Raw genomic sequence first — 24536 nt, 5'->3', positions numbered from 1 at the left:
TATATCGTGTCAGTGGTATGCTGGGATGAAGCGTTATCATATTCTTAAAATCGAATAATCATGACCTTTATTCAATGTTCACGGGGAAAATAAGGTGAAAATCCTTAACGACTTAAACAACGAGAAGGCTCAAATCAAAGACCTAATATTAGATGAGTCGCTTGGTCTGGCTGTCATTCTCTATGCGTTGATTAGACATTGAACACTAATTTAAGCCAGTCGTTGCTATGACTCTTAATTCATTCTGAGTGGTTATTTTATTTCTTTTGCCTCCTTTTAACTTCTTTAATGTTGAATGTGGTAAAACGGTTTGGAATATGAATTGTTGGTGTTTTCACGTCAGCTTGTCGAGGCCTGCTCCTGAATCAACTTCAATGCAAACAATATGACTGTAAATTTGATTGATTTAAACTGATGCAAAGTACTGTTCAAAGCACAATCCATACAGCATGAAGAGAAGTGGTTCAGTCGAAGTTGATTGATGAGCTTAATATCAACTGAAAACTGACTGATGAGTAGTCTTATGTAGGTGTCGACGTAGATTTCCTTGTGGACTCTCCACTAATACCACGGCTGTAACAGCTACAGCGGCTAGCCGTCGATTGGTATCATTCCCAAGCTAAAACCCTATAGGCAAAGTGGCGAGAGACAACATTTGAAAATTGAATAATTGGATTGGATATGAAAGATAATGTAATATCAAGCCTAGGAGATCTTGTTATTCCTGAAATATCTATATTTCACCACATAGCTAGATAGAAAGGCGCACCCCATTTATCTGTAAGTGTTACTGTCTCCATTCTGACTGTTTGGCATCATGATCCCCATAAGTCATGTTCCAATGATCTGTGTTACATTAATGGTACATTTTACAGTAACAGTACATTGTACAATAATGGTACATTGTACAATAATGATACATTTTACAATATTGGTACATTGTACAAAAATTTACCTTGTACAATTATAGTACATTATACAATAATGGTAAATTATACAGTAATGGTACCTTGTACAGTAATAGTACATTGTACAATAAAAGTACATTGTACAGTATTGGTACATTGTACAATAATGTATATTGTACAGTATTGGTACATTGTACAGTAATAGTACATTGTACAGTAATTGTACGTTGTACTGTAATAGTAAATTGTACAATAATAGTACATTGTACAATAATGGTACATTGTACATTGATAGTACATTGTTCAGTAATAGTACATTTTACAATAATGGTACATTGTACAGTAATGCTACATTGTACATAAATGGTACATTTTACAATAACGGTACATTGTACAGTAATGCTACATTGTACAATAATGGTACATTGTACAATAATGGTTCATTGTACAATAATGGTACATTGTACAGTAATTGTACAGTAATGGTACATTGTACAATAATGGTACACTGTACAGTAATGGTACATTGTACTATAATGGTTCATTGTACAATAATGGTTCATTATACAATAATGGTATATCGTGCAATAATGGCAAATTTTCTTCATGTTTGTAAATCTTGGACATAGAAATATACATTTTTACAATAAAAAATATGGCTGTTTTTTAATGGAACAATAACACTTTGTTTTAAAATTATATAAGATTAACGATAAAGGGTTTTCTTTTTATTTCTACACTGACTGCTATTTCCGTCACACCTAGAGCTATCAAAGTGGTATCAAGTTGGTCCCAAATCCACCAAAAATTAAATATCATTTAATCAAGATCAAGATGATAGAGAAGAGTATCTTTGTCGGTCTCACTGACTGTGTATCAAAATAAGGAAGATATTGGTATATAGATGTCTCGTATAGGACATCTATCTGTCATAACGTCTAATTAAGTCTGGTGTCAGGGTCAGAGTGTCTCGAGAATGTATATCAATATTGCTTGGAATACCTGGAGTAGTTATCAGATACTCGCATTTTGATGTTTAATCTTTAAAAACCTGATTGGGTTCTTTTTTAATTATGTTGAATATTTTGGTTTATATTACCAAGTTGACTGATTTGATAAACGCAGAATGCGAACCTGCAGTGTTTAGCTAAACGTTATCAACATTATTATGAGAGCGCGTGGCCCGTGTGATAAGAACACGTTATCCCTTATCTTGGACATATCTGTTACGTGCTTAGAACATCCGTTACATGATAAGAACTATTAGGTGTTAAATGAATTGTGTTTTATCGAGACAAATTTGCAACATTGCTTTCAGTTTTGCATTTTAATGACATTGTGTGCTCGGATATCAACAGAACCGTTAAGAGGGTTGCTTGAAAATGTAACAACATTGGTGGTCAGTCGGATGCTTCGACAACCGTGAATTTTTAACAATAACTCTGTCATAGGACAATCCATTTCAACAATACATGTATATAGCATTGTATATTATTGTATGATATTATTGATACCTCATCACTTTTCCAGACATTCCTTCGGTGCAAAAGTTTCACATTTGCAGCACACATTTCACATTTGCAGCACACATGATAAGTCACATTTACCGCCAGATTCTGTATAACAAGAATTATTGGCTGTTTTCAGTGTTGCTATGACACCACGAATAAAAAAAAATAAAAATAATTATTAACATATCATTAAAATCATTGTTTCTTTTGCTACTCGTGAATATTTCTACCAACGGAATGCGATAAAAACTCCAAACCACTAAAAGAAGGTACCAACGAAAATGCCATTTGCTGCAGTATGTTGTTATGGCGAGGTTTGTATCTACGAATATACGAAAGATATATAAAGTAAAACATAAATTCATTCGTATCATATCGGTTGTTTGAGACGGAAAAGAATGTCACCGTAACTTTGATGATGTAAATTAGTAACGTGTTGCTTTCACCCCCAGACTGGAAACTTTGTAAAACATGAATTACACATCATAATAAGATTGTGTCGAGTTGAATAATAACATATATAGAATAGCGAACGTTTTTATTTGTTGGGATATAACGCCTTGGAAACTAGTGTAATGTTCAATATGTCGTCATTTTACATTTTAAGATCCTTTTGAATGAGCAAGATGACCTTCGAACCTATTTCATTCCTTTCACTTTAGAACACAATGCATAAAGTATAATGACGAACATTATGAACATTATGATGCAGTTTTAGGGAAATGAAAACGGTCATTTTATAATTCGAGTGAAAATTCAGCCGAATTTCAATAAGATAACGTTTTAGCCTTCATACACTTTTCGATTAAAATTATAGGATCATGAACAAATTGATATAACAAATGGTTTACAATCTATGCTTCGTTACTTAATGCGTTCCTCTAATTGTTGCTAAAGTGATTGTATCCATGTGATAGGCCTATCATAGTACTGTAACACAAAGTGCTATATCACTGAAACATACTACCGAAGTTTTTCTTGTGGAATTTCATCACGTCTGATCACAAGCTACTGGGAATTGAAATATTGGGTCAAGGAAAAAAAAGCTTGGGGGGATTTTCAACAGTTTTCTGTGAGGACAACTGCATATTAGCCTGGCAGATTAATATCACTGGAAATTACAGGCCTGCAGAAACTTTTCTGATTGAGATGTCACTGACATGTAATCGGTGCACCAAGAACATAACGACAGCATCACCGAGCCCCACAGGGATTTAATTAGCTGGTGGTGATTAATTCTGCTGGAAACGGTAATGTCTGACAGAACTCTATACAGGTATAGTGGTAAAGTAATGATGTCACGGTAATTATACGTTTTACGTGCTTCGATAAATGCCGTTCAGAGGTTGTAATACCAGGACATGGAATAAATGGAATCAAACGAGATTTCTGTTTTTGAATTAAATATACTGACAGACGGATTTCGTCATTAGTTTAGCATGTGTTCATGCTAGTATCAAATTGATTTTAAATAAATTTACAATGGGTGGGTTATCATGTGAATTTAAGCTCAGTAGCCTAGAATGACATATTACCTTAGACGAGTATGGAGGTTTTTTTTTACTTAAAATGTGTTATGATATGGTTTCATGTGAGATAACTAATACATGGAGCTTCATTGGTGTCACTGTACAATACACATGACTATCTAAACATGTCATGATCTCCAGGATATTTTTATTCCGACACAATTATGTTACATTATTCGTATTAGGATCACGTGTTGTCGTACAGATACGTAAACCTTGTGTATTTCTTCCCTTCTGCACCTTTCTACATCCTTCGATCAGTTGCGAGTTCTAGAATGTTCCAAAATAAAACCCTAAATTTAGAAGTTAGAAACGGAAATAACTCAGCAGAATCTTGAAGTGTGCAATGTATATTTTGCATATGACAGAAAACGGAATGGTGCCAAAGTTCCAAAGAAGTACTGATGATGTTTTAGTGGGAAAAAAAGAAAAAAATGTTGAATGATAAACATAGTAACCGTATAAGTCATACAAAATAGAATTTTGTTATCAAAATTTATCATTCTGTTTTTATGGATGCTTCGTAGTTAAAGAATCCAATAAACATTTATTACTGAGATTCGAAACTGTGTCTAGTTGATCTGTGAGTCTTTTATTTACTACAAGACGTTAGGTTATATTTCAGGCCAGACTGCAAGAGAATATCTCATAGGCAAAATAGTAATTTCAAAAAGTTAGATGTCGTGACATCTTAAACATTGGATACTTTCAAAAACAGATCACTGTAACAATCAGGAAATTAAATACAATAACTATAAGGAGAATACCAGTTAGGAAGTGACCATAATCATAATATGTAACTAAATAATATTGTGAGTCCAGCAAAGATGATCCATAAGGAGCCTGTGCTGGACAACATCATTCTATGTAGATGAATGACACAATGTCAATAAAGCTATTAATTATATAAAGATATACATATATATTAAAATCAAAATTCTGTGTTGTTTTCGGTATTGCCTATGGATTATTCTGGCATACCTGTGTTAGTTCTGCGATACTATCATTTCCTATAACTAAGACAGGGGTCTATACAGCAGGGACACATTCTACAGCTATGTACCAAAGACCATTTGTAACACCGAGTTGAATGACAGAGACATATAACTTGTGAGTGGCAAAACTCATGTCATGTTTATTATTCATTGTTTTTGTGTAAATTCGTTCAGACGTCACATCCATTTTGTAAAGCTTAATTAAAGAGGTCAAACCATTTATGAAATATATGCCTATATCATCCCGAGACTGGTAACTGTTCCTAAAAGTCATAACATGGTCCCAGAGGCCAAACGCAAAAAGGAATGCGAATGCATATGGCCGCTTATAAGGCAGATCAGTCCTTCATTCGTAGTCCCTTAGGAACATGTCCTTCTATATTGACCAAGACAGAAACGTGACAAGATTCTTCTCGATATTACATAAAATGGTATACCTCCATTAGCGGCATGGTACCGCTCCAACATTATCCTTGGTAAACATGCGATATACGCCAAGATTTTCCAGTGGCGCGTGCTATCGCTTTATATACGTATCCACTAGCCATTAGCCACTTAACATTGGCCTTTGTATTAGTAAATCTGATCTGTGTAAAATGCATGTGAATGCAAACAAAGGACACATGCTACTACCTAGTGATCATTAATCTCGATATACTTAAGTCTGACTCACGCGTATATCCAGGTAGAAATGGACTCCCCGAAACCTGATATATGTTTTTTTATGTTGTGCCGATGACCGTGGGAGATATCCATAACGGAGAAAAATATTCTATGTACATTAAAGAACATTGTCTGGCAATTTTAATGTATCTTTGTCGTCCAGAGCTTAGTAATGTTATAATTGATATGCCCTATCGCCCTGTGATAGTCAATATTGAGTATGTAAAGTGGCCAGTAGCACGTTTAGGCCGTTACGTCAGACGGCGGTTGCTTGTAGGCGTCAAAATAAAATATCTGGTCAGACCATTCTGTCAATAAGCTACGGCGCCAAGGAGAAAATTAGCTATATTTTCTAAAAAAATATGTCGGTTTGACATGACTGTAGATACTCATAGATATAGAAAATAAAACAAAGATTAGTTGACGATTTTGACATGCTGTTATATTTTAGATGTATTATATCATATAAAAATGATAAATATATCATGGTTCTCTGTTTCCTCACAGTGTCATATTGTCTTTTCTTGGTTTAATCATCAACATAATACACAAACTGTATTTAGACATGTAGACTATACTGACACATGCTGTCTAACCACAGAACATGTTAGTATGCAACGAGTGGTCAGTTTTCTAGTTTCAAAAGAAACTGTTGTTATAGCTTTGTGAAGAAATACATGAATAATAAAAAATGAAGAATAAATATATGAATGGTGATTTGTATTACCTGTTTTACAGCTATAACACACTATTCCTACGATAATTAACCTCGTTTTGTAATAAATCCTGTTACGTTGGGTTGCACTTTTGATGTCACTTAGTGTATCTAATAGGTATATAAACTTTCCACCTCAGAAAAATGAAAATGTCGCGTCTATCGTTAAAATTTAAAAAAATGTTATCCACAAGGCAAAGAATTATAGACTGAATGTGAAAAGAAAAGAAAGTTATCTGACTTGATAAATTATGGAGTATGTAATGTAGGGATATCGCATACATGAATGAAGCTGTCTATATTAATCGACTAGTCAACATGCAAAATCACGATATTGAATATAATTCCACACAGTTAAAGATAACTTATCCAAACAATCAAAAGGGGTTAGACATTCGTAATGTTTAACATTCGCATTGTAACGCCAGTTTGGTGAGGAATTGCCAAAAATGTTTCTTAATTCTCTTACATAAATTACAAAATTATATTGTCTCTATGTACACATTACAAAAATCATCATGTAAGAATATCATGTCGAGAATATCAAAACTTAAAAATAAAATCGAGCTTATTGATAATTGGTGATATGAGGTGTCTTTTGTTTCATTTTTAAGTGTGAGGCTTAAATAAGCAATAATCTAAATCGAGCTACATAAGACTTGGTGACTTGAATGTACTGCAGTATCGGTTTTACTACGCATGTTTTACTCGATGATTGACATTTTTATTAGAAATGTATCAGCGATATATCTTTTGTATTTGTCTTAATCTGTCTATTTAACGTAGTTAATTGTTCTGTATCTTTATATAGCTTTTGTATTTTCCAGTATGTACACCGTCATTGGGCCTGCTGCATGTGCTCTCGGGGTCATTGTGCTGATCGCTGCGTTCCTCTACTACTTCTGCTATGGGTTTTCAACCATGGCCCAGCCGCGTCATTCTGTAAGTCGTCACAAAACACACAATATCACATTACTTATGGCTTCATTCTCCATGTTTTTGTTTGGTCTAAATAGTTCGAAAAACGTTCTTTAAGTCGAAGACTTAAATAATGGTTTCAGGGGTTCAAAAAGATATCTAGAAATCACTATTAATCGGACCATGAACTAATGGACACACCGATATTCTTTGCCGTACAGTACACAATGCAGACAGATTTCGCTATACATTCTATTGTGAATTTTGTAAGAACTCTTGGGATATTCTTGTCTCGTTCAGTATTGTATCAACTAATAACAGCATTTGTTATTTTTGAAAAGTCAATAGATGATAAAACCCAGCAAAAAAACAGTATTCCATTCGTAGTGTGGTTAACAATCTCAGCACAGACAGAAGGTGACTGTATACATTGCTTCAACATTCAACAGGACTTTTTGTCCAATCGATACGCCTACATGCGATCCGAAAGGAGATATTTTGATGTGATCTGGATATTTTCTCCAATTTTTTCGCCATATGTAAAGGTCACATTTACTAATTAATATGAGTTTGTCTGGGTTTACCTACAGAGAACATCACACGTGTATCTTCTCTGCCAAAACAGACGCTTGTTGGACAGTAATTTCATGATTTGATTTTTCATCCGTCTCTTTAAAGGAGCCACTTTTATCTTTTTATTCATATGTGCTCTCAGTAAAACGAAATTCAAAAGAGACCAATGATTCGGTCTGTACGCATAGGTATCTTGAAGCTGAAAGAAAGACCTCGGCAATTATCCTATATCAATATCCATGAATAATTTCGAATAAGATAGACAGTTATACGTATTCGTATTAACGAAGTTAAACTATATAAGTTATATGATTATCTAATTATTTCAGATAATATATACAATTGATAGTCATGGAAGGTAATGTGTCTACTCTCCTACTGACACTAATACTTTGTTTTAAACTGGTGTCCACTAGGATGGCTATGGTCTCTGATATCCTGTTGGTAGTTATTTATAATGTGTCCTATGTGTGGCTGCTTGTGGTTTCTGAAGGTTGTGGATTCCTGCTGTCTAATATGTAACAGTATTGGTAACGTTGACATTGATTGATGTACCCTCATTCCAGTGCCGCTCTCCTTTCGATAGATACTTGTATGACGCAATCGAATTAAGAATGATTTATAAAGTTTTCGTCTATGGCGTATTGATTATTGGAACTTAACATAAAGACAGAATATTTCAAAACTTGAAAACGCTATCAATGATTACCATGACAAAACATTAAGCAGTGCAAATCATGACTACAGTAACTTTGACAACTAGACAAGAGTATATGTATATCATTTCGGTGTCAGTTTCCCCATAATTCCCTAGACAGGACATGGTCTTCATTTGTGACTTTTACATAACCAACCGTTATATTCAAATACGTATTCGTTGAAAATTTAGCCATGTTTGTATCACGTGTGAACCGAATAAACAAAGTTACATATGCATGAGGTAAATGGATTCTTGGTTATGGTCCTAATGACAAAAACGTGGCAAGGTTCTTCTGCCCATAATCATGGATACCTAATTGACTATTAACACAGGACCTGGCACGAAAATTTTTAACCAACAGTTTACATATATATATATATATATATTATAGTATCAAGAGTATGAACTCGTATATATGTATACTGTTGTTTAAAATTTTCGTGCCAGGTCCCTGTGACAATTAACGTCATTGGATCTAATGATTTTATATAGCTGCATTTTGTATGGTTGCTAGATAGTATAAGAACCCTATGAACTAATAAACATTTTGTGTTGGTCCCCAGTGTATGGGTATGATAATATTGCTCTTTGCTGGAGACGTCATGCACGCAGAAACGTTTTGTAGAACTTGATTATCGGTTCTTCCTAAACCAAGATGGGGGTAACGAGTTAATCTTTCATTTTGCGACAAGTTTCCCTTTTCGAATTGAATGTTACAAAGTTATTTTAAAATGCATTTAGACTTTTGCATATTTTTTAAAATTGAATAAATTTTAATGGTATATTACAAAGTTAAAAAGTACTATAAGAATTTAACGTATTTTTTTTACATTGAAGGGTACACTTTGACAGAGTAAAATCTGTTGTATAAATATTTTTAATAGACACTGTTTCGGGTATATCTCGACTGTTGTATAATAATCAGTAATACTGTATGGTTGAAAGGGACATCATTAAACTCAGTATTTTAATGGTATCAGTGTCTGTTAACATTGACTTTTCCTTATTCCATTATCATTTGTGAATGTGACTTGATTCCGATTTGACCTTGATTTGTAGAATGTGTGAGGTAAATTTTAATAAACAGCTTTCTCACCTTTCTATAAACATTTATCAATTTGTTCCTCCTTTTTAACTTTGTGTTACTATTTTGTTATTGGGTGAGGGTATCAATACACTACTTTGATATCTAGTTTTATTTCTGTATAATGTGACTGGATGGGGTTTAATTGTTCTGTGTCTCTGGTGTGCTCCAGTCAGATAGCACTATAAAAAGGGAAAGAGTTTCACTATTATAGAGAGTCACAAAAAGAACATTCTGCAGTCTCCCAACACTCTCATACGTTTCACACAGACAACACACAACAGTCATTGGAGGCGGTCCTTAAATGACCCTGGCTGTTAATAGGACGTTAATCTACCAATTAACCAAATCTAGCTTTATATATTCAAATTTATACATCGTCCGATTTGTTCTTGTGTAACTTTGGTTTTGGTCTACGAATGTGTTGTCCGGTGACGGTATCTACTCGTTTATATTAAGTTCCATCAGTGACAACATCTTCATGTGTCAATTTATTTCTATAAAATGCTAACTGGTTTTGACCTGTGTGCACACATTGTTTTGTGTTCCACTATGATGAGTATTATTTGAGTACGCTTCAACTCCATTCGATAATTTTTAATTAAGGCGCCGGAGATCCACAAAGTAAATAGAGGTAGTAGTGATACGTCGATACAAAGTGTTTACATAACCTTAATCATGCTCCCAAGCATCGGAATCAAAGATTTACCTAGCATATGTCTGTGAAAGTGATTGTTGTTAGTGATGAAATGCCAATGTTTCTCAATCAATTACGCCAGATCCCCGTGTATGTGTATGCATTCATTTCCCCGTGAGTTAATTCGGTTCGTGCATTCCATTTACATTTATATTCAGTATAGTGTTTCTAAAAAGAGGCCCAATTGTCCTGTTCATCGCACAGTAATTGAGGCAATAGAGATTATTGATAAATGTTATGTCAGTAGCAATGCTGACCATGTAACCTTACATAGGAGTTATTTTTTCTTGATTTATGAACATCAAGGGGAATGTAGTTAGAATTGGGATTTATAGAAATATATCATACTTTGATTTTGTATAGTATTATGCTCGAAAATTTTATAAGTGAAATGTTACTCATATTACGATTTATTTATATATTAACTAATTTATCTATCATGTCATTATATATACAATTGTACACTGTATTGTATACATTTTCCTATACGGAGACGGCTTTTATAAGGTTAACACGTTGCCAAATACTACATGTTGTCATGACAATAAAATATTCTAAAATGAAATATTACAATAGTTTGCCTTCAATTGGAATATATATCAACCAAATATAATTTCATCAACTAATTATAAACATTAATTATGTCTTTTTTCCGTGACAGACAACATCCGGTGGCAGTACCCACCATGGACACTCCTCCTATTCAAGTGTGAAAAGTTCCCACGGGCACAGTGATGACAAATCTAATGGAGAAGCGAGAAACCACTCTCGTCACTCTAACAAAAGATCTAACTCATCTTCATCTAACCAATCTCATCCTCACCACCAATCCCATAGTCCGCACGTACAGAAAAATCACAAACGATCTGCTAACACATCGCCACACACGCCACCGGAAGAGGACGAGCAAGCAATAAGGTTAGACAACTCTATTATTTTGAATATTGTGTTTCAATGTATGATTAGATAATGTATGCCCTTTAATGAATACTTGATTTTCAGTGACGAAATATTCATCATTTTATGTATTTGCATTTGATTTATGACTGTGCGCATAGTACAATCTTTGACGCATTTTTCTCTGTTGATGGTAATGGATTTACTGTTGTCTGATTTTCAGGCTGACAGACCATGCTGACGTGACCGTCACATTGGAAACCAAGCCTATTCCAAGAGAGGAAAATGTTCCAGAAGTTGAAATCGTGCAGCATCACGAGCAACCGGAGAAGTGAAAAACTACTCTCATTCGGTACGAAATCTCGCGTGTGTTAAAACACCAATTGACTTGTAATAGACAATCTTTTAAATGGGATAATAATGGTGCCTTCTTCTCTCTGTTCCTTTTTTTTTATATCAATTATATTCGTCATGAAGAACAAAATCAATAGATCGTATGATTGATCCATTTAATAGATATGATGGCCAGATAATTACATAAAAGACAAAATGGCTGAAATATTACGAAAGCGAGGCCGAAAGATGACTAAAGCGAGGCCAAAATGTGAAAACAGAGGAATAGAACGACACCAATATATGGTTGTGCTGTTTAGGCGTAGATTGTCAAGAAACTAGTTATTTCGCTATGGAATTGGGTGATCGATATAAGAGGACCAGACAGCTTCTGCATGTTTGGAAATACAACGTTACAATGTAGTGCATCATTCAGCAGGGATACTGATGGATATGCGGACGATTCCATACAGGGGCCCAAACTAAGCAAACGCTGTGAGTTTAGCTTTGGTAACCAAAGCAACCATAGTGACCATATCTACATTGTAGAATGTGACCAAGTAAATAGTGAATGTGACCATGTTGCTATGCTGTTACCATGGAAATAGACCTATTTGTTGTGGGTGGCACCACACCATGATTCAATAATACAAGCGATGTCAGCGTTGGTGAAGAAGAGACATTTCTCAAGCATAAATCGTTGTAAATGGTATACAGATGAGAAAATCCATATGTACATGAGCAATATAATCATACACACCAGCCTTTACAATACACACACGGCAAATAAAGCATAAGTTATGTATTGTTCTTCATAAAATAATAAGTGATAGAGCTAAACCTATACTTAGACATTTGAATTTACCACATCTAAGCATGGGGATGAGGGTACATAATATGCACGGATCATTTAAACCCCCTGACCCGATATTGAATTATGATCAATAACTAATTGTTACTGAAAAGTACAATGCACTTACAGTGATTCTCTACAATGGTATACATAGTTTACATTCAATAAGGTTGAATGGCTACAATATGGAAGTCCGTTATATTTTCTTGTTATCTCCCATTCTTAAACCATTTGGCAGAATTCCATATGAAACAAATTAAAATGATATATTGGGGCCTAGATAATAGAAGTGGATGTTGTGATAGATGATCGAAATGATACATCTAAATATGCTGCTGTTCGATTGAATACTAACTTTAAATGGAACACCACATTGCAACCCAAGAAAATGTCAGTAACCATCGATTTTTCTAAGAATATAATCTTCTCCGACAGATCTTGTTATTTCTGCATACGAGTTTTTCCCCCTAATGTTACAAATGCCAATGCACAGTTTTTGTTTTATTTTCCGGCTTCAACGAGCGTCTCCGAGCATATTAATGATATGTAGGTCAGATGAATACCTAAAAACGACTTCACATTAAAATGTCGTATTTGACGAGATTTTATATCATTTGTTTCTAGGCAACGTATGTAGCTTAAAACCTCTATCTAATAATATATATAATGTAAGTGTACAGCTCCTTAGTATCGTGCAAATGCCCATTAACAAGAAGGATGCATAACCGTGTTTGCTTTGAGATAATATATCTTTAGCAAAGCAAGGTGCTGGCATCAGGTTTAAAATATCTTGTTTTGTTTGCCATGTCATAAGTTTTGTTTATATCGTTGTCATGCACGTGTGTTTGAAAAGGAATACTAACACAAAATAAAAGTGAATCAAAATTATTTTCGATAGTATATTTTATTGTTGGTTTTGTTAATGGTCTGTAGCAGTATTTCTTTATACATATGTAACGTTTAATGAAATATGTGTGGTATACAGGTTTTAGTGGAGTCTCCAAACGTTAGTCTCCAAAATGTTAATAGTATTAAAACCTGAACAGGTTTTTATAAGAACAAAGGTCCGTCTTTGCCTTTTACAGAGTTATCTGCCTTTAGAGTAGGTGCTGAGTGTGACGTCATTAGTTTGTCTGCGAAAAATACGACGTTTTGCTCAAAAACACATGACATCACAATAAATACCTTTCTTCAGAAGGGCATAACTCAGTAATGTGGCAAATGCAGAATATACAGAAATTTAGTGTTGTAGATTCTCGAAATTATTTCTTGCTTTAACGCAGTTTAGATATAATTTGTCAATTAATAGACACCAGAGACATGGCTGATAAATGTAACAGTGAGCTTTCAAGATAATCTATAATTCTTTTTTGTTTATTATTTCTTGCTTTAACTCAGTTTAGATATAATTTGTCAATTAATAGACACCAGAGACATGGCTGATAAATGTAACAGTGTGCTTCCAAGATAATCTATAATTCTGAAAGACACCAATGGAAGTATTTACTGTTATAATATAATCTGTATGCTATATGATTGGTTTATATTATTTGATATACCATGGGAAAAACGCCATGATGTTGTCGTTCAGGTGACGTCAGGAAATGACATTGTCATCTTGATGTATTGATATAAGTTGTAAAACTTATCTTGAAATTACATTTGTATTGTGTAACAGATGCTGTTATTTTTATTTTCTTGTAAAAATTATGAATACAGTTGATAGAAATCTGTGTGTAAATATCCGTATATGATGGCATTATAATACTCATACAACTAATCTCATCGTATTTGCTTTTTAAGTTATGCTCATTTTCTTGCACGTTTCTTATTCATTGATTTTTTAAAGATCATTATTTGTCTACATGAAGACTTACCGAAGTTCAAATGTATTTTCAAATTACTATTTGTGTTGAGTTTTGTTTAACTGTATATTACAATGATATAAACAGTATGTGTACACTATACACTATTGATTTGGTCCGATCATGATAGTTGTTTATGGTAAATGGTAAAGCATAAGAAAATTAAAACAATACATTTATATTACTAAGAAGAAATGAAGGTTCTATTTATAACGCAAACGTACTACTAAACATTTCAACATAAACTGTTTTTTGTTAATTATCGATTCCCTTTATTTCTTTAGTACAGACCACTGATTATATATATATATTGTAGTAAAACTTAATGTGTTCCATCTTCGCTACCATCACTATCTACAGTATATTGACATATTACAGACATTCTTAAGTGTCTTTTCATTTTTTAAGTTATACATCACAATAATGATATTGATCATATTGCATATTACAAAGTTATCTTCCTTGCGAGTAGGATCGATTGTTACGTCATTATTTTGTGAGCGCAATTGACGTCGTTTTCTCTGAAAAGTATGACGTTACGCTCGTAAACATGACGTCACAATCCATACCTATCCGCGAGGGAAAATAACTCTGTAATATGCAAATACGGAATCCTTCCTCGTCTAGACATATAGTGTCACATTTATCATGATCATTCCTCTAGACGGAAATGAAAATTATTCCCCTGGCATTTTGAGACAGTATTGCGAATTAAATCACATTGAAATAGACATATATCGATTAATTCCAGATCAAATAGTTCTTATTTCTCTCGTTTACTCATTGTTGCCTATAGTCCCTGTAAGGATGAGTTGAGACGGATTTCCTGAGAGGCTCGTTAGTTCTGAAGGGATGATTCCAAATAGATAGCCTAGTAAATTAAGAGAAATATTAGTTTCAGTTGTTGAGGGAGAGATGCTTCTACATCAACCGCAACATTATGTGATACTATGGAGAAATTTCATGGTCATAAAGGTTCAATAAATTGATGATATCACCATTTACGATTGTTATAAAGTTATGTAGATATGCACATTGTAGATTTAGGTCACGTTCAAGTTTATCAATGGGATTTAATGTTTTATTTTAACAAACTAGTGAAACAGGAAAGCGTCTTTAGGAGATCGAAATGAAAATCACACCATTCGAATTTGCTTCTAGCATAATTTTTGTTGTTCAACTCCATGGCCATGGTAAGAATGGTATGATTTATTTCAATTAATATATGGCATTCTCATTATCAGAAGAGCTCGTTAAGGGCGATGTCTTTCAGTTACTTTCCTACATCAAAGGCTAGCCCTGACACCCTTTTCCCTTTGATATACACATACAATAAACATGTTTTCACTACGGTAGCTCCGGTTGTTTTCTTCTAGGCATACATGAAAATTTAACTGTTGTTTTTCAATATTAGGGCAAGTTGTACCACTATAGCAATATACTGTACAATAAATTTACATCGGACTTTATTTTGTTATACTTTAAAACTTTCTGATGAGATAACAATCTTAAAATATTTAGTATTTTGTCATATATGAAGACTTTGTCCTACCCTTCCCACTGACATATTGAGCTCTTTAGACAATCATAGTTCAGCTATTCCTTCCGACGTTACATACATGTGCCTGTCACGTATTGTTTTCTTTTATAAGGAGGAAATGGCGAATACTAACGTGAACACATGTACATTATGGCACAATGGTTAAAGGTTTCTTAATAATGATACACGCGTATTTTTTTGTATTTATGTTGCTTTACTAAAACTAATATGTAGTATTGTTTTTTTCTTCTGAGAACTATTTGATAAACAAGCTTTCAAGATATTCGAGGCGAGTCATTTTTATCGTGTATGCTTTCGTTTATATGACCTTCTGCTGTACAAACGGTTGTCATTTAAAATGTTTATTTTCTTTGTCAAAGAGACCAATATGTTTATGTGGTATGATTTTGTGTACATTCCATTGTTTACACATACGTGTAAGTTTATTAAATCTACGTGTATATATCGTGAAAATAAATAATTATTTAAATTATAAATGATGTTTTATTTTGTTTCTTTTTTAATTTTTCCTATAGATTTCAGATTTCAGATTTGCATTTATAGGCACAAAACTAATCATACAATATCAAGTTGTCCAAAAACCATACCGCAATTCCTTGCATATTTTTGTGAAAGATATGAGCGCTATCAATTTCGAAAATATTAAACCTGTTTTTTCCTTGGTAATCTGTTCCAATCCGTAATACCCCCAATATTTGATAAATAAGATATAGAAAGCATTAAAAGCCGCCAAGAGACCACTGTTAGCATTATTCTATCTGACGCTCTATATAATTTACAATAAATTAATACCTATGCATAATAAGAGTTGAAATTCTAAAAACATTTGTAAAATCTTCTTGATTTTGCAGTGAAACATTATGATACATATCACTTCAGGAAATATTTGTTGGGTGAATTTAATGGAAATCTGATTTAAAGCAAATCAATTAACTCTTCTTCAAACAATCTAACATGTTAGCGTAAATGATTTTACTTAACCAGAAATTATTCCCTATTTTTATTTTATATTTGTTTGATAGGGTTTATTTATTTTTGAACTTCTTATCGCCATTTTCAGTAAAGTGTGCTCAGAGCCGTAAGTATTTGGAATACTGAGTTATAAAAAATATCATATCTCCATTTCAATTTACACTATGTCCAAAAACAATAATTACATCTACTACAAAGTAATGCGCTGTGATGGTAGGTGTCACGATAAAATTTAGTTATATCAACTTGTGATAATAATGGGTGTTATGGCCATTTCAGGAGGTCAGAGGATCTCTCCTAAACTCCTACATAGAAACCTCTCTTGAAACTCTATCAAAGTTATAATGTACCGGATTTAATCCTTACTGGATATTTTGTGACCTTCCATGGGCTTGAAGCATTTGTTGTTTCCAATCCAATGTACAAAAACAGAAGAATGATAGGAAACTAGTGTTTGTACCAACGCTTGCCGTGATCAATCCACTGAAGATGCATTACCAGACACTGGCAATTAGGCAAATTGAATACGCCATTTTTAAATGTTATGTAATTACTTGTCTCTGTCAGATTTACTAAGGTAAATATCTTTGTCGTGCTGAACATGAATCATTCTAAATCACTGACCAAGTCAACCACCGCTGTTTAAGGTCTTTCATGTTCGCTGAGATGCCAATTGGATTGAAACGTTGGGCGGATTTTGATTCACGTTATTGCCACTTCCGGATCCCTGACTCGATGATAACCGGATGCCGTGGTTTGACATTTACGGTTCTATAATTAGATTATCCCACCTGATGTCATTACAAAGTCAACATCATTGCAAACCGGAAAGTACGTGGGTGGCAATTAAATGGCTTACCGAAAGAGATTTCCGTCTGCAACATTTTTGTTGAATATTCCAACAGAGCAGGAGGAGGAAGGACAAATTGTTTTTCAGATTAAAATTAAATATTTTCAAACATAATTAAATATTGGTTATAATGTATATTTCTCACTTGGAAACACAAAATCATGTGAATTATAAACAATAGCTGATTAGATTGGTTATTATTTTGCAACTGATATGATACATCCTATTCATTATTTCGCGAGTGAGAATAGCGCTATATAAACACCAATTCACTCTGTCACATGTAGTTAACATTGATGGCAGTCACGTGAACAAACCGTATCCAGGAAGAAAGCTGTGCTATACGGACATGCAAGGCTACCAGTTGAATACTGTGTCAAACAACCGAACATGGTAGCAATGCTGCTCTTCTTGACCTAACTGGGTTACTCTTTACAGACCAATAAACACGATAAGACATGATTGTTTTTTGTTTGTTTTTTTTTTGTAAACTAATTGATTTATTGTGAAGATCCAGGCTTCTAAAAGAGACTGGCTACTCTGTTCTATCATTGCCGTCTCTGAAGAAGGGCCATTTGAGTATACAATTTAGTTTTTTGTTTTTTAAATCAATTATGTCATCCTACTCTTTAATTGGATGTAATAGTACAGCCATCACAACTAAAAACATTCATTGTATATCTCATACACCTACTCTTTAATTGGATGTAATAGTACAGCACCATCACAACTAAAAACATTCATATCTCATACACACCTACTACTCTTTAATTGGATGTAATAGTACAGCCATCACAACTAAAAACATTCATATCTCATACCACCTACTCTTTAATTGGATGTAATAGTACAGCCATCACAACTAAAAACATTCATATCTCATACCACCTACTCTTTAATTGGATGTAATAGTACAGCCATCACAACTAAAACATTCATTCATTGTATATCTCATACCACCTACTCTTTAATTGGATGTAATAGTACAGCCATCACAACTAAAACATTCATATCTCTCATACCACCTACTCTTTAATTGGATGTAATAGTACAGCCATCACAACTAAAACATTCATATCTCATACCACCTACTCTTTAATTGGATGTAATAGTACAGCCATCACAACTAAAAACATTCATATCTCATACCACCTACTCTTTAATTGGATGTAATAGTACAGCCATCACAACTAAAAACATTCATATATCTCATACCACCTACTCTTTAATTGGATGTAATAGTACAGCCATCACAACTAAAAACATTCATATCTCTCATACCACCTACTCTTTAATTGGATGTAATAGTACAGCCATCACAACTAAAAACATTCATATCTCATACCACCTACTCTTTAATTGGATGTAATAGTACAGCCATCACAACTAAAAACATTCATATCTCATACCACCTACTCTTTAATTGGATGTAATAGTACAGCCATCACAACTAAAAACATTCATATCTCATACCACCTACTCTTTAATTGGATGTAATAGTACAGCCATCACAACTAAAAACATTCATATCTCATACCACCTACTCTTTAATTGGATGTAATAGTACAGCCATCACAACTAAAAACATTCATATCTCATACCACCTACTCTTTAATTGGATGTAATAGTACAGCCATCACAACTAAAACATTCATATCTCATACCACCTACTCTTTAATTGGATGTAATAGTACAGCCATCACAACTAAAAACATTCATATCTCATACCACCTACTCTTTAATTGGATGTAATAGTACAGCCATCACAACTAAAAACATTCATATCTCATACCACCTACTCTTTAATTGGATGTAATAGTACAGCCATCACAACTAAAAACACATTCATATCTCATACCACCTACTCTTTAATTGGATGTAATAGTACAGCCATCACAACTAAAAACATTCATATTAATCATACCACCTACTCTTTAATTGGATGTAATAGTACAGCCATCACAACTAAAAAATCATTCTCATACCACCTACTCTTTAATTGGATGTAATAGTACAGCCATCACAACTAAAAACATTCATATCTCATACCACCTACTCTTTAATTGGATGTAATAGTACAGCCATCACAACTAAAAACATTCATATTCTCATACCACCTACTCTTTAATTGGATGTAATAGTACAGCCATCACAACTAAAAACATTCATTGTATATCTCATACCACCTACTCTTTAATTGGATGTAATAGTACAGCCATCACAACTAAAAACATTCATTGTATATCTCATACCACCTACTCTTTAATTGGATGTAATAGTACAGCCATCACAACTAAAAACATTCATTGTATATCTCATACCACCTACTCTTTAATTGGATGTAATAGTACAGCCATCACAACTAAAAACATTCATTGTATTCATACCACCTACTCTTTAATTGGATGTAATAGTACAGCCATCACAACTAAAAACATTCATGTATATCTCATACCACCTACTCTTTAATTGGATGTAATAGTACAGCCATCACAACTAAAAACATTCATTGTATATCTCATACCACCTACTCTTTAATTGGATGTAATAGTACAGCCATCACAACTAAAAACATTCATTGTATATCTCATACCACCTACTCTTTAATTGGATGTAATAGTACAGCCATCACAACTAAAAACATTCATAATCTCATACCACCTACTCTTTAATTGGATGTAATAGTAGTATCACAACTAAAAACATTCATCTCATACAACTAAAAATATTACATAAAACATGTATATCTCATACCACCTACTCTTTAATTGGATGTAATAGTACAGCCATCACAACTAAAAACATTCATTGTATATCTCATACCACCTACTCTTTAATTGGATGTAATAGTACAGCCATCACAACTAAAAACATTCATATATCTCATACCACCTACTCTTTAATTGGATGTAATAGTACAGCCATCACAACTAAAAACATTCATTGTATATCTCATACCACCTACTCTTTAATTGGATGTAATAGTACAGCCATCACAACTAAAAACATTCATATCTCATACCACCTACTCTTTAATTGGATGTAATAGTACAGCCATCACAACTAAAAACATTCATATCTCATACCACCTACTCTTTAATTGGATGTAATAGTACAGCCATCACAACTAAAAACATTCATTGTATATCTCATACCACCTACTCTTTAATTGGATGTAATAGTACAGCCATCACAACTAAAAACATTCATATCTCATACCACCTACTCTTTAATTGGATGTAATAGTACAGCCATCACAACTAAAACATTCATTGTATATCTCATACCACCTACTCTTTAATTGGATGTAATAGTACAGCCATCACAACTAAAAACATTCATATCTCATACCACCTACTCTTTAATTGGATGTAATAGTACAGCCATCACAACTAAAAACATTCATATCTCATACCACCTACTCTTTAATTGGATGTAATAGTACAGCCATCACAACTAAAAACATTCATTGTATATCTCATACCACCTACTCTTTAATTGGATGTAATAGTACAGCCATCACAACTAAAAACATTCATATCTCATACCACCTACTCTTTAATTGGATGTAATAGTACAGCCATCACAACTAAAAACATTCATATCTCATACCACCTACTCTTTAATTGGATGTAATAGTACAGCCATCACAACTAAAAACATTCATATCTCATATCTCATACCACCTACTCTTTAATTGGATGTAATAGTACAGCCATCACAACTAAAAACATTCATTGTATATCTCATACCACCTACTCTTTAATTGGATGTAATAGTACAGCCATCACAACTAAAAACATTCATTGTATATCTCATACCACCTACTCTTTAATTGGATGTAATAGTACAGCCATCACAACTAAAAACATTCATATCTCATACCACCTACTCTTTAATTGGATGTAATAGTACAGCCATCACAACTAAAAACATTCATATCTCATACCACCTACTCTTTAATTGGATGTAATAGTACAGCCATCACAACTAAAAACATTCATATCTCATACCACCTACTCTTTAATTGGATGTAATAGTACAGCCATCACAACTAAAAACATTCATATCTCATACCACCTACTCTTTAATTGGATGTAATAGTACAGCCATCACAACTAAAAACATTCATATCTCATACCACCTACTCTTTAATTGGATGTAATAGTACAGCCATCACAACTAAAAACATTCATTGTATATCTCATACCACCTACTCTTTAATTGGATGTAATAGTACAGCCATCACAACTAAAAACATTCATTGTATATCTCATACCACCTACTCTTTAATTGGATGTAATAGTACAGCCATCACAACTAAAAACATTCATATCTCATACCACCTACTCTTTAATTGGATGTAATAGTACAGCCATCACAACTAAAACACATTCATATCTCATACCACCTACTCTTTAATTGGATGTAATAGTACAGCCATCACAACTAAAAACATTCATTGTATATCTCATACCACCTACTCTTTAATTGGATGTAATAGTACAGCCATCACAACTAAAAACATTCATTCTCATACCACCTACTCTTTATATGTAATAGTACAGCCATCACAACTAAAAACATTCATATCTCATACCACCTACTCTTTAATTGGATGTAATAGTACAGCCATCACAACTAAAAACATTATAACTCTCCACTACTCTATTGTAAATCACTAACTCATATCTCCCACCTACTCTTTAATTGGATGTAATAGTACAGCCATCACAACTAAAAACATTCACTCATACCACTACTCTTTAATTGAAATATAGTAAGCCATCACAACAAAAACATATATCTCATACCACCTACTCTTTAATTGGATGTAATAGTACAGCCATCACAACTAAAAAAATTCATATCTCATACCACCTACTCTTTAATTGGATGTAATAGTACAGCCATCACAACTAAAAACATTCATTGTATATCTCATACCACCTACTCTTTAATTGGATGTAATAGTACAGCCATCACAACTAAAAACATTCATTGTATCTCTCATACCACCTACTCTTTAATTGGATGTAATAGTACAGCCATCACAACTAAAAACATTCATATCTCATACCACCTACTCTTTAATTGGATGTAATAGTACAGCCATCACAACTAAAAACATTCATATATCTCATACCACCTACTCTTTAATTGGATGTAATAGTACAGCCATCACAACTAAAAACATTCATTGTATATCTCATACCACCTACTCTTTAATTGGATGTAATAGTACAGCCATCACAACTAAAAACATTCATTGTATATCTCATACCACCTACTCTTTAATTGGATGTAATAGTACAGCCATCACAACTAAAAACATTCATATCTCATACCACCTACTCTTTAATTGGATGTAATAGTACAGCCATCACAACTAAAAACATTCATATCTCATACCACCTACTCTTTAATTGGATGTAATAGTACAGCCATCACAACTAAAAACATTCATATCTCATACCACCTACTCTTTAATTGGATGTAATATACAGCCATCACAACTAAAAACATTCACCATACCACCTACTCTTTAATTGGATGTAATAGTACAGCCATCACAACTAAAAACATTCATTGTATATCTCATACCACCTACTCTTTAATTGGATGTAATAGTACAGCCATCACAACTAAAAACATTCATATCTCATACCACCTACTCTTTAATTGGATGTAATAGTACAGCCATCACAACTAAAAAACATTATGTATATCTCATACCACCTACTCTTTAATTGGATGTAATAGTACAGCCATCACAACTAAAAAACATTCATTGTATATCTCATACCACCTACTCTTTAATTGGATGTAATAGTACAGCCATCACAACTAAAAACATTCATATCTCATACCACCTACTCTTTAATTGGATGTAATAGTACAGCCATCACAACTAAAAACATTCATATCTCATACCACCTACTCTTTAATTGGATGTAATAGTACAGCCATCACAACTAAAAACATTCATTGTATCTCATACCACCTACTCTTTAATTGGATGTAATAGTACAGCCATCACAACTAAAAACATTCATTGTATATCTCATACCACCTACTCTTTAATTGGATGTAATAGTACAGCCATCACAACTAAAAACATTCATATCTCATACCACCTACTCTTTAATTGGATGTAATAGTACAGCCATCACAACTAAAAACATTCATATCTCATACCACCTACTCTTTAATTGGATGTAATAGTACAGCCATCACAACTAAAAACATTCATTGTATATCTCATACCACCTACTCTTTAATTGGATGTAATAGTACAGCCATCACAACTAAAAAATTCATTCTCATACACTCTAAACATATTCATACACCTACTCTTTAATTGGATGTAATAGTACAGCCATCACAACTAAAAACATTCATATCTCATACCACCTACTCTTTAATTGGATGTAATAGTACAGCCATCACAACTAAAAAACATTCATTGTATATCTCATACCACCTACTCTTTAATTGGATGTAATAGTACAGCCATCACAACTAAAAACATTCATTGTATATCTCATACCACCTACTCTTTAATTGGATGTAATAGTACAGCCATCACAACTAAAAACATTGTATATCTCATACCACCTACTCTTTAATTGGATGTAATAGTACAGCCATCACAACTAAAAACATTCATTCTCATACCACCTACTCTTTAATTGGATGTAATAGTACAGCCATCACAACTAAAAAAAATTCTTTAATTGGATGTAATAGTACAGCCATCAACTAAAAACATTATCTCATACCACCTACTCTTTAATTGGATGTAATAGTACAGCCATCACAACTAAAAACATTCATTGTATATCTCATACCACCTACTCTTTAATTGGATGTAATAGTACAGCCATCACAACTAAAAACATTCACATTCAT

At 33.3% G+C, this 24536-nt stretch overlaps 1 protein-coding gene across 3 annotated transcripts in view; it reads left to right on the top strand.

The window, feature by feature from the left end:
• The window catches only part of LOC138323327 (uncharacterized), a 60927-nt gene extending 44649 nt beyond the window's left edge, over window positions 1-16278 (top strand). For all 3 annotated transcript variants that reach the window (XM_069267863.1, XM_069267864.1, XM_069267865.1), the window contains exons 3-5: window positions 7149-7263; window positions 10955-11211; window positions 11414-16278. In XM_069267863.1, the coding sequence (XP_069123964.1) occupies window positions 7149-7263; window positions 10955-11211; window positions 11414-11525 (484 nt within the window). In that variant the 3' untranslated portion in view covers window positions 11526-16278. The remainder of the gene's footprint in view (window positions 1-7148; window positions 7264-10954; window positions 11212-11413) is intronic.
• The last annotated feature ends 8258 nt before the right edge of the window (window positions 16279-24536 follow it).

This window comes from Argopecten irradians, chromosome 5 (genome assembly GCF_041381155.1).
Source record: "Argopecten irradians isolate NY chromosome 5, Ai_NY, whole genome shotgun sequence".
Classification (NCBI taxonomy): domain Eukaryota; kingdom Metazoa; phylum Mollusca; class Bivalvia; order Pectinida; family Pectinidae; genus Argopecten; species Argopecten irradians.
The sequence above is the reverse complement of the archived record's forward strand: the minus strand, read 5'-3'. Positions and strand labels throughout refer to the sequence as shown.